General features: G+C 34.1%; 1 protein-coding gene across 8 annotated transcripts in view; it reads right to left on the bottom strand.

The window, feature by feature from the left end:
* The window catches only part of LOC127832613 (protein O-glucosyltransferase 2-like), a 209,525-nt gene extending 198,455 nt beyond the window's left edge, over positions 1-11,070 (bottom strand). For all 8 annotated transcript variants that reach the window (XR_008026990.1, XM_052358132.1, XM_052358133.1 and 5 more), the window contains exon 1: positions 10,706-11,070. Coding sequence is in view for 7 of the 8 variants with exons in the window: in XM_052358132.1 (XP_052214092.1) it covers positions 10,706-10,908 (203 nt within the window). In the remaining variant the exon portion in view is untranslated. The remainder of the gene's footprint in view (positions 1-10,705) is intronic.
* Positions 11,071-13,328: the final 2,258 nt, after the last annotated feature.

The following is a 13,328-nucleotide window of genomic DNA, read 5'->3' as shown; positions in this document are numbered from 1 at the left end:
GTGAGGTCCAGTATCAATTTGAAGTGAATCGGTGTAGAAATAAAGAAGTAAATGTAAAATAACCTAAACAAGAGCGCCGCATGACGGAGCAATATACGCCCGATTCGTGTGCCATTGGAGATGATACACTGATGATTGATGTATTTGTTTTGGAAATAAGCAAAAAAAAATTTCAAAAATCGCGAAAAAAATAAACCCGATGAAAATATCGCAAAATAAAACTGGATAAAAATATTGCATAAAAATATTGCATGTGTTAATCGGTTGCATGTCTCCAATCAGACCTGACTGATATATAATCTATATACTACCTCTGACCAAGTTTGGTGAATTCAACTTGAACTAGAGCTTTGTCACTGAATGTGACTTATACCCCCATACCACTTTGACGCAGGATAAAAAGTTGTTTAAAAGTTTCGGATGAATACAATTTGAATTAGAGTCCGGACAAAGTGGCGCCGTTGAAAATGCACTAATTGACCCTATGACCTAGTTCTTGACCCGACATGACCCATATTCGAACTTGACCTAGATATCAACTAGATGCAACTACTGACCAAGTTTGGTAAAGATCGGATGAATACAATTTGAATAAGAGTCCGGACAAAGTGGCGCTGTTGAAAATGGACTAATTGACCCTATGACCTAGCTTTTTACCTGGCATGACCCATATTCGAACTTGGCCTAGATATCAACTAGATGCAACTACTGACCAAGTTTGGTGAAGATAAGATTTATACAATTTGAATTAGAGTCCAGACAAAGTAAAATGCACTAATTGACCCTTTGACCTAGTTTTTGACCCAGCATGACCCATATTCGGACTTGACCTAGATATCAACTAGATGCAACTACCGTATTTTACCATGCATAGCGCGCAGTTTTTTACCTTCAAATTTCAAAATAAAAATTCAGTGCGCGTAATACATTGACACAACGCTTTCCTGGTTGCTAAATTGCAATAAATCCATTTCGTAATCGTAAATCTTCACAATTGCCGCCATTTTTTTTATTGTAGAAAACTACACCCTATAATGTTATAGACTGAAGGGGCCGTTGTCGAAACAACAAAAAGCGGGAAAGGGTAGGCATGAACGGGGTAGTAACAGTTTTGACAAAAATTAAAAGATGAAAAAATGTCATTGTTGGTGTTTTCACACTTCTTCATTGATTGTTCATTAAAAAAAATCGAGGTATATCAATCCCCGCGTCGTCGCGGTATTGTTTGTTTAAGATTTTGTTGTCATGAAAACTCGTTGATTTACAACGCAAAACGTCTTATTTGAACTGACGCTAATTATTTCAATCATATTTCTCAACTTCGCTTTTGCTTTATTTTGATAATTTAATCCAAACTTTACTGTTAGCAATTCCGAAAATTTGCACTCTATGTGAATTGACAGTTTGACGTCATCAAAGGAAAGCCGCTTCCTGTCTGAAGCAATAAAGCGACAAGTTTCTCGCCGACAAAATTGGCTTCCTTTGTCTAGCAATCAACATGCCGAACTAATCGTGTGTTTGTTCCTCAATGGCAAGTTTGGTGAAGATCGGATGAATACAATTTGAATTAGAGTCCGGACAAAGTGGCGCCGTTGAAAATGCACTAATTGACCCTATGACCTAGTTTTTGACCCGGCATGACCCATATTCGAACTTGGCCTATATATCAACTAGATGCAACTGCTGACCAAGTTTGGTGAAGATCGGATGAATACAATTTGAAATAGAGTCCGGACAAAGTGGCCCCTTTGAAAATGCACTTATTGACCCTATGACCTAGTTTTTGACCCGGCATGACCCATATTCGAACTTGGCCTAGATATCAACTAGATGCAACTGCTGACCAAGTTTGGTGAAGATCGGATGAATACAATTTGAATTAGAGTCCGGACAAAGTGATGCCTTCCGCCCGCCGCCCGCCGCCCGCCGCCCGCCCGCCGCCCGCCCGCCGCCCGCCCGCCAAGGGGTTTCACATAATACGTCCCGTATTTTATACGGGCGTATAAAAAATGAGTGATAATTTCTGACGCGGCCCCACCCCAACCCCTATAACTTTTGACCCAGGGGTCAGATCAAAATTCCAAATAGTGCAGGGTCGCACATATGCTCATAGCTACCATGTGTGTAAATTTCAAGGTTCTAGTGCTTTTAGTGTAGGAGGAGATAGTGGCCAGGACGGACGGACAGACGGACAGACGGACGGACGGCGGAGATCACCACAATATCCCCACCTTTTTTTCAAAAAGCGTGGGGATAATAAAACTAAAATATAATTATATACAATTATTGAATATAAAAATCCTTTCACTTTCTTTTGTCCATTTAATGTTTATTTCACCAGCATTTTTCACCCTGTATTTCAGTGTACTGTCATTTGCATCAGATGGATGTAAACGTCTCAACCATTCCATCAGTACTGTTATTGGAAGATTGTCTTTGTTAACATAAGCTTTTAACTCAATATCAAGTCTGTTGGTCAGTTGTTCTGCCTTTATGGGCTGAATAGTCATTCAATACTTGCAAAGTTAAACCAATTTGTTGGCAGTAAGGGCCTGGGAAGTTTCCGGAGTCCATCTTCATATCCTCCCTTCAGACCTTACCATGGAAGTTTTGTGGGATCACAATACACCTGAAACATAGTTAAGGCACACATTACAATAAAATAACAAGAACAGTCTGCCATAAAAAAATTGTGCACAATTGAGAAATAATGAGAACCAAATGTCTAAAGTAGTAAAGACCTAAATACTGTCCTCTGCACATTTAATATTGTACATATATATTGAAACAACTTAATCATAAAAATCCTTAATACTTATATAACCTGTATATAATTATTTGTTTTCGTGCAAAATCAATCAGTTTAACAAAACTAATTGGTATATTATGGTTTCAAATCGCTGGTCGAAATGATGCGTATCCGAAATTATATACAGTACTGTTTACATAATTTGTTTAGAATTTAAATGTTCTTACAAACAGTCAGAAAATAACTAATTAGTGACAGAAAACACAGAAATATATTAGATGAATTGATTAACACCCACTGTAGTGTTTTTCTTTTGCTAAATAAGGCTTTATTCTGTGAATATTTCATTAATTTTTCGCTAAGCGAAGGAAATTCAAAATGGCGGCCATTCGCCATAGAAGATTTCGGGATTTTCATAACCACTGAAATTTGAACAAAAATGCGTTGGGGTAAACGTGAACCGATTTGGTCATGAAATATATCAAATTAAAGCTTAGAGTATGTACTTTTAAACGATATAACTTCTATTGATACATACCGATTAAGTTTCCGACAAATTCACGCAGACTTTGGTCCATTCTAACACAATTGTTTACAAGCCGATTTTAACGGAAGTTGCATCATCATGAAGGGGAATTCCTCCTCTGATTGGTTAATTTCACTTCATAAATATTCATTAAGATTTACCTCACCGCAAAACATGTGGAAAATACCCACCGTCACCAAACCGTGTCTGCCATATTGCACTCTACCGCGAACGTGTGAAAATACCGATAATCCGCATTGTTCAATAATTAAGCAACGATTTAATAACACTTATCCTTTATGGATTTTCATGAATTAAAACCATAATGAAGAAAATTTTATTCTCTTTAATCTGGTATATAAATTATTATTATACACTGAGTGAAAAACAATAAATTATGCTGTTAAAGGTTTTTCTATTATTTGACCTAGTGACCTAGTTTTTGACCCCAGATGACCCAAATACAATCCCAACCCTAATTTCATCAAGATATACATTCTGACCAAATTTCATACAGATTGGATGAAAACTGTGACCTCTATTGTCTACACAAGGTTTTTCTATTATTTGACCTAGTGACCTAGTTTTTGACCCCAGATGACCCAAATACATTCCCAACCCAGATTTCATCAAGATAAACATTCTGACCAAATTTCATAAAGATTGGATGAAAACTGTGACCTCTATTGTCTACACAAGGTTTTTCTATTATTTGACCTAGTGACCTAGTTTTTGACCCCAGATGACCCAAATACAATCCCAACCCAGATTTAATCAAGATAAACATTCTGACCAAATTTCATAAAGATTGGATGAAAACTGTTACCTCTACTGTCTACACAAACAAATTGTTGATGGACGCACACACGCACGCACAACGGACATCACACGGTCACAAAAGCTCACCATGTCACTTCGTGACAGGTGAGCTAAAAAGAAATAAAAACAAAAGATTGCAAGACAAGATTTTTATTTGAACTGTAAAGGTCAATTCTGCCAGATACTTGATGATTTCCCATGGTCTCCACCGGAATTCCTGAGTACCATTTAAGGACATAGATAAGTTCAGTACCCAAATAAAGTTGTCTTAATAGCTCATTTCAAAAGAATTCCCTTCAATTTGATAATGTGTTTTGCTTCAGTAAATATAAAACTTTCTCATGTAAGAGCTCCAGATATTTTTTTAAGATAAAGAGTATTTCATTCATTACTTTTCTTTCTGATGAGTAAAATACAATTTAAAATACTCCCGCAAGTCTTTGATTTTGTATTTTATAAAATTTTTACACATGAACATGCATAAAAGATTTATTAATAATAAAGAACATCTACTCTTGTTTACATAAACATGCATTTTGAATTGGCTGATCAAATAATCCGAAATGAGGCACTGTAAATTGGTCCAACTGATAATTGCACAAAATGCGTATGCCAATTTTAATGATTTTTTTCACTCATCAAGAGTATAATTCATGCGTATTTGGAAATTTTCCATGAGTATTTTACTCAAATAGGACTCTTGACATTTGGTATAGAAGCACATGGGAAAAGACCATTAAGAACTGTTTGTAAGACCTCTTGAAACTTACAAGTGGAATATTGGTCTCTTAAGTCTCTTAACCCTTTCCCACTCGCAGTCTGTTCAGGTTTTATGCTGTTTGCTGCTCATCAGTATCTAAGGTTTGGAAATGAAGCCTTAAAAACTTATATCTAGTAACTTTCTACTGGACTACAAATGCGTGAAAATACATGTCTAAGTGGTAAAGTGTTAAGGAATTGTGAATGAACAACAAAAGATAGATGACTTGTTGTTGTAAATTTGGACATAAAAAAAACTTCTAAGTTTGCATTCATATTAAGTTGGTATTTATTTTAACAATAATCAAATATTTTATCATATAAAAAACAGATGGATCTTTTGACATAAATAGTCTTCAAATTTACAATATAAGATGTGTTATTGTTAATTATTTCAATTTTATTTTAAGTGTGGGAGTGTTGATCACATATTACTGGCTTAAAATAAAGCATGCATTTACTCATATATTAACCCTTAAACACTTAGATACGTATTTTTAGGCATTTGTAGTCCCTTAGAAAGTTAAATTGAAATAAAGACCTTTCTTATTAGATTCAAGTTTTAAAGGCTTCATTACCAACCATAAGATACTGATGAGCAGCAAACAACATAAAAACTGAACAGACTGCGATTTACTCGCAAGCCGTTCTGGTTTTAGGCTGTTTGTACATAGCAATTTTCACTTTGCCTCTGAGTGGGAAAGGGTTTAAATAGCACTATACTTACTGTATGAATCAGTGATTTTTTTTGCTTTTATTTGTTACAGCCTGTGCCATTTGATTTAGGAAAATTAGTGCGACAAACCATGAAATTGGGAAAAATAGCACGATAAACCATGAAATTGGGAAAAATTAAGCATTATAAATATGATTATAAGTAACAGAATTAAAAAAAAATTAAAGTGCATGTTCAGGGGGTTTTCTAGCCATTTTGGGAAAAGAAGTCTGGTCAAATTGGGATTGTTTTAATTGATGAAAAGTGTCAATTTTGGGAATTATTTATCAACAAAAAGGACTAAATTAAAGTAATATATTTTGCAGGATGTTTAAATAAAAAGTTGAGATCTAGAGTTAAGAAATTGTAAGTCATAAGAGATAAAAAAAATTATTGTTTTTTTGAAAATTGGGCTTTTTTGGGGAAATTTTGGTCAGTTTTTTGGGAAAAAACGTTGATTTTTGCGATTGGGAAGCAATCGAAAATCTGCAGTAATTTTTAGCAAAAAAACTGTGAATTAAAACAAAATAATCTTGGACCAAATCAAATACAGGGTTCCCGCTGTCAATCGCCATTGGCGCCAATGTCGACAAAATAAATATTCTGGCGACTAATTTTCGCAAATGGCGATTTTTAAAAAATCCGCATTTTTTTCTGCTTAATATATCCTTCAAATGACATAAGACGCTCTGTTTTTACAAGCCGCTTTACGGCAGTCATTATGCAATCGATTTCCATGATATAAGCGACACTGCTGAAATCAATGGAGCATGTGACTGTCGCAAAGTGGCATGCAATGGTGATAATTGCAATTATCTGGGGTGTTGTTACAAGTTATCTGAATTGGTCGTCAGTTTTATTGCTGCAGAGATAAGGCAACATTGAAATATAACGACTTTTCGCTTAAATGTGAAGTGTTTGTCACAGTGTTTGTAGCCGATTCTAGACCGTTATGTTGATAACCATGACAATCAAAAAGTTAAGTATCAATTGTTTTTAGAAAAGTCGGTGTAATTATAGAAAATAATTAAACATTTTACATGTATTGGTTCTATTTAAAAGTGGCATGATATTTCTGTTTTACTCGTCAAAATGGCAAGTTCAGAGTGTATAACGACTTATAGAAAGTGAACATAAGATTCTGATAATGTTGAGACTCATTCAAAAATGCAAACGGTCCCCCGCTAACATTCACCAGGTAACAAACAAAAACCAAACAAATACAGTCGTTAATCAGAATTTTCTTCCCTTGATTTCCAACACACAATCTATTCTGTGTAAACTCTTTATATCAATTCATTCACTTCCAGATGTACTATTTTAAAAAAAGATGAACATAGCACATGAAAATCAATTTGACATTTGATATACTCAAATGCTTATTATATTTGACTGTTGTGCTATGGGCTCTGTGTAGTATGCTAGCAAGCATTAATATTATTTATATACTACACATTAATTGATTATTATAACCGTAAAACGTTGTGTATAAGGCGCACATTTTTCCCCCAAATTTAATTTTAAAAACTTGATGCGCGTTATGCACAACTACAGCCATGCCAAGACATTTTTTCCCTGTCAGTTACTCAGTTACGGTAACTCGCATCATTCTGTTCCCCGTTGTTTTAACTGTAACTATGTTAATAATTGTCTTATATTTACGATCTGAATATAGATGGACAAATGTTATAAAGTTAACATTAATATTTTCTATCTTTTTCAGGAACATACAGAGCATTGAAATCAAATAAATTTGAAGAAGAAAATGAAAAACAAGGAAGCCATTTTTATTTAAACTTTATTGTTTTTCCCCACAATATTATACCCTACTGTACTAGGGTTACACAATTTATTTGGGGGCACTTGTCGATTTACAATTGTATGTCGGCAAGGTCTTTCCGGATATATTATTATTTTTCTTGCTTTTCAAATGTGTTAATAAAATTGATGTTGTGTTTGTTTACACGTTTTCATACGTCTTGTCAAGATTGGGATTGTGATTATCCAGCAATTTGCGTCACCTGTCAAGTTTTGTTATTATCATGCGAACCGCGGTTGTGAAATAGTCACGTGTGAATAACCGCGTGCCAATACCAATAAAAAAATTAGTGTCTTAGTTATACCAAGCACACTAAGCGGTGCGCAATGTGTACTCCTCCACGATAAAATCGTGGACAGTTACTTCAGAGACTTATGATGAAAACCTCGATGGTATCCTCGTGGAAATTGTGCATTTCACGCATAATTCATTTAAATCGAAACATTTACGCGTTATATTATAATTAAAAAAACACACACAAACAAGTTATATCTTTATTGTTATCTTCTTTAAGATAATTAATTATTGAAAAATAAAATAACACGTGAGATCGGCAATATAAATAAAACGATTTTCAGTGAGCCTACGGTACGGAAATTTTGCCTTGTTTTTTTTTTGCTTCAAAAACTTTTCTTCCCGATTTTTTTTTGCTTCAAAAAGTAGATGCGCGTTATACATAAATGCGCGTTATACACAGCGTTTTACGGTAGTATTATATTTATATTATATTTTCTTTTTGTATTTTCAGATTACCAGAAAGCTGCTGAAGCACCCAAACTGTGGCAACATATTCAGGCTGCTAAGAAGGTGTCAGTCAACAAGACTTACAACTGATTAAATGTGCCTTTATTTAATGAGCACTGTTAAATGTGTTGTTATTATTAATAATACTGTTATTAAATCAATTCATTTAACATACTGTAAAATGCTCAGTTTTTGTTTGTATTATAATAATATGATCTTCATTGCCCAAATGTAGCCCCAGTGTGGCGACAACATTTTTAATTTGGCGAAAGTAAGTGGCGACAACTTTTTAAAGCCCAGAGGGAACCCTGAAATACATCTGTAAAATTTTGGGACTTTTCAAGGGACTTGTTCAAGTTGTTTAATTTCATGCTTAATATTGTCAAAACAATTATTTCGACACTTAAAGCATTTTAACAACTTATTATTTAATTAATTACAAAAAACCGATGATGTTTTGTTGCATTCTCAAATGATCATTATTAAATATGCAATCCTAAACACACGCTTGAATTTTAACGCGACGCTATCTAAGTCTTGGTTCATATTAGCTGTGTACAGTCATGTATTATATGTTCATCCTTTGACCCAATTAAAAGCACAGAAAATTATGCCGCTTATGTAAAACGTCACGTAACAGCATGTAAAACTAGGTTTTTTTGTTTTAAACCTATGTTGCATAGAGAATAATGGAAAGATTTTAATTTCAGTTAAAAATTTCATTGTTCTTTTTAATAAATTATAACATGAATGATTTTGAATAGACATTTTCTAAAAAATAATTTCTAATAAAACATGCTGTATCTTTATCATAACGGTCTTTTAAATTATTCAATACTGAAGCAGTTATTGTACTGTATACAGTTCTGAGTAAACAGAAAATTCGGACAAAACTGAATTAAGTGTTGGGGTGTTATGAAAACACACTTAGCAGGTATACTGACCTCATAATTGTGTACATTACAATGATTTGACAAAAGAGGATTAACATATGTATATGCAACTATTTGCCGATTATTTGTTTTCTGCGCATTGAGATTTTTTGGGAAATTGTGATTTTTTTATTTTGATATTGGGAAAAATGGTCTGAGTCATGGGCAGGCTTTTTAACCTGATTTTGTTTAGTAGCCCTGGCCTCCTCACGTTGTGCCAAAATGAGTCGCAATTTTTTCAAAATTGTGAAAAAATAAGTTGTGAACTTCTGAAAATTGTGAAAAAACAAGTCGTGAACCTGTAAAAATTGTGAAATTCAGTTGGTTAAGAAATACAGTATAGTAAAAGCATGTTTAATAATTGCATCATATTATAATGTCTTTAAATAATGCATTAAAATAATATTTTCATTGCCTTGACATTTTCTTTCAACAAATAACCACTTATATTTAGATGAACAATATTATGACAGGTAAACTCTATCTCAAACCATAGAAAAGCCAAACCCCTGTCAATATCTTGTCTCGCTTATGTAAAACATTAAATCAAAATGTAATTTTGAATTGTGAAATTGCCATTAATGACAGTTTTGTGCTTAAAAATGGCCGTTTTTGTCAAGTATTATGGCCTTGCTAGATTTGTGAAATGCCCGGATGTTGAAATTGAGTAAAGGCCGTCCACGGCCATTCTCCAAAAAGGAAAAAAAACTGTTAAAATGGTGCTGTGTCACAGTACCAAGTCTATGTAGAGGAAAAACACGCTAATTTGTGTCCATTACTTTGGCTCGATTGGTCATTGTCGGCTCAGGTACTACTTACATGTACCCTGGGTACTCTTTAGTATACTTACATGTACCCCGGGTACAGTAAATATACTAAAACATACCCGGGAAATTTAACACTAAATCAGTCGTTGTTGGCTATCTTTTTTTAAATTAATTATATCCACATTTATGTCAATTTTCTGTAAAATGGCCTCTGTATTATCGAAACTCATACTCAAAAAGCATGTTGATGCAGTTTTTTTTTAAGAGAAGTTTGTTTAAGATAATCGGTAGCGCGTTTTACGACATCGGATTTTTGGCGTGAATACAACTCGGGTACAGTCTAATATTGACAAGGTACAATTAAGTATATTTACCGTACCCGCGGTACATGTAAGTATACTTAAGAGTACCCTGGGTACATGTAAGTAGTACCCGAGCCAACAATGACCTATTGAGCATTACTTTAAAATTGTATTACAGGCATCGAATGTATTAGATGTATAATGTACGGAGTATATATTTGTTATGCCATTGTTTCAATTCTAAATGGGTTTATTAATACTTTATTATAAGTGGCTATGAAAAAATCCAATCATAAGACTGTGTTACATTTAAGGAATAGTGATGCACTAAATAATCTAGGATTGGCTTTTAATATCATGTAGAATTTTGAGTCTGTGAGCTGTCAACGAATTTGTAAATTCAATTTAAGTAAAATGTATGGAAAGCCATTCATGGCAAGCTGACTTTAAGTAAAGATTATAATAAAAGCAACAGATTTTTATTCTTAAAAATTTCAGCAAAATATAAATATTCAATTATTTTTCTTACATAATTCAACATATTCTTCAATATTATCTTCAAATCATACTTACTTGTTACCTTCGTTGTCTATAAGCTGGACAAAGAAGTACCTAGCTGGCACAACAAATTCAGCTTTTAGTCCTGGTCCCCATATTTTTGTTTTTTTCCAATCGACTGATCCGCTCTCCCCTTTGGATTCTGATGCAGACGAATTTAAACACAACAGCACGAGAAAAAGTACTTTCAAACACTTCCACATCTGCAAGGCAGACATACTCGTTTAAAACTGTTTATTTTTTATAATTCATCAATATGGTATTACGGTTCGTTCTATGTTGTTGACCAACACGTCACTTCAGCACGAAGCAATTGTTTACAACACCAAATAAAATTGCAGCACCCTTACACAGCAACCACCTCATATTTGTAAGCGTTTAGTGATTGTGATCACTATGTATAGGCGTAGTAACACTAAATTAAAACCGCGAACAAAAACTTAGGCCTTCCGGTAACAAGCGTGATTTTAAACTAACATTGAATTAGGATTTAAAAACTTATTTAAATTCAGCTCAAACGAGGGGCTTATTTAGACAATGCAGCAAATTGCCCATTCTTTGCCGATGCTAAGACAATATAAAGTGTCAAGCATATACCAAACAATTTTATAGGCGGCAATATTCGAATCCCTATAAAAAAATACCTGCTGCAAGAAATATGCTTATAATTAAGTTTCATAACCGTTGCGCTTTGAATTTTCAAAATTTTCTCCCATATTAAGATATTTTCAATTATAAATATTGGCGATCCCACATTTATTTGTCGTTAGAATTTTCATATGTTTTTACTGAATGCATCAGTGGTAAAACTAAATAAATATTGATATTTTTTTTAATAATTCCTTTGAATGAATTAATTATTAAATGATGAAGGAACGAAAAAAAAAAAGATATACTTTGATGAATGTTTGAAAGAATTAATGAATGAAAGAAAGAATGAATTATGATTCAATTAATCAATTAATGAACGAATGCGTGACTGAGTGATTGCATGCATGGACGAACGAATGGATGGCTGAATGAATGCGTGAATGAATGGATTAATTAATGAATAGATAAAGAATATCCCAACAACTAACTGTCTTGATGGCATTAATTTCGTGACACACGTTCAAGAACAAAACGAGTATTATTACCGTAATTATTAAGAACGCAAACCGAGCTGATAGAGTTAGTTTAGTTAAAATATATTTATATAGAACAGAACAGAAAGTTTATTCATATAACTTGAACATTTCCAGTTCATCGTTACATATACATAACTGACAATATATAAGCAATAGCACATGCATAGTAATGCGAAAGTGACCAAAATAGTACATAAAAAGGTGTTTAAAATGCACTTAGGCCATCATTTCACTCAACGTTTGCATTCAATTTATCAGTTCTCATTTTAAAAGCATTTAAAAATACAGCTCGAATGCGTGGAAACCGTGGGCCTAACGCTCTCGAGTCCGTTTTCAAAATATCACTAACAAATGTTATTCTTGTGGGCGATCGAAAGAGGGCTGTTACAGTGGTGATTGAACCCATGGCCTGCCGGTCATCATAAAGTGCTAACAAGTATAGGATAATGTTGGTCAGCAATACTACTGTTCCATGTTTATATTAAGGTTGCAAATATATCAACATAACACGGACAATAATATGTGCTATGTTGAAGGTTTTTTGTCTGATACGATTGTATGCATGATGCTTTTTTACATTTGAAAACTACGCCTCTGAACCAAACATAAGGTGTGCATCAGGTGGAGGGGGCCTCAGGTGGGAGGGGGGCCTAAAGAGCAAAACATACTGAAGTTATTATACTGATATCGATCCCATTATCAGATAAACCCGATGAGCAACCTTATCTTTATATCAATATTGCCGAGATCGTGATGAACACAGAACGATGCCATCGTTTTGTTTCGATACTTTGTTTCGTGTGTTTCCAATCTTAAGACCGTTTTAATAATGTTATAAATAAAAAAAACAGGTAAATGTCGAATACAGATAAGTTTGTTTGCTCAGCTCTAAAACATGAACAACTTGCAAAAGCTCTTGGTTCAGGTTTGCAAAACGTCGTGGAATAAACTTATCTGTGTTCAACACTAACCTGTTTTTTTACTTATTCATTCGTATCTCTTTAAATTTAAAACTACAATAAAACACGTGTTATTACCACTTAATCACCCTCATGATAGGTGCAATAATTAGACCAGTGATGAGGCTTACGGTTTTTGGCACTTGGTTATTCGCTAGTTCGTCTTCTTCGTAGGATTATCAAATCTTCAATAGGGCCTCTTGTTTTCCTGTACGGTGTTAACCCTGTGTACTGCCTGAGCAGATACAATTAAGTCGGACTTGTGTGCTTCTCTTAACCACATTGAGCCCTGTAAATAATGGAATCTGTGAAACACAACTTGTGTTCAGCGGGCGGTGCCAGCCTGCCATATAACTGTTTGGTCGTATGTTCACAGTATAAACGGACGAGTTCTGTGAACGCCAGACTGTGACTGCCCTCAACCTGTGTGGACTAGATTTACCAGTCGATTGGCTGAATCACGCGAAAACTGCTCTGCATGGAATTTACCACTGTTTGCATGGTACACCCATCTGACCGCTGGCAGTGTAGTTCAAAACAAAACAATAATAT

The sequence above is a fragment of the Dreissena polymorpha genome, chromosome 5 (genome assembly GCF_020536995.1).
Source record: "Dreissena polymorpha isolate Duluth1 chromosome 5, UMN_Dpol_1.0, whole genome shotgun sequence".
In the NCBI taxonomy this organism is placed as follows: domain Eukaryota; kingdom Metazoa; phylum Mollusca; class Bivalvia; order Myida; family Dreissenidae; genus Dreissena; species Dreissena polymorpha.
This window is presented reverse-complemented; position numbering and strand designations above follow the sequence as displayed.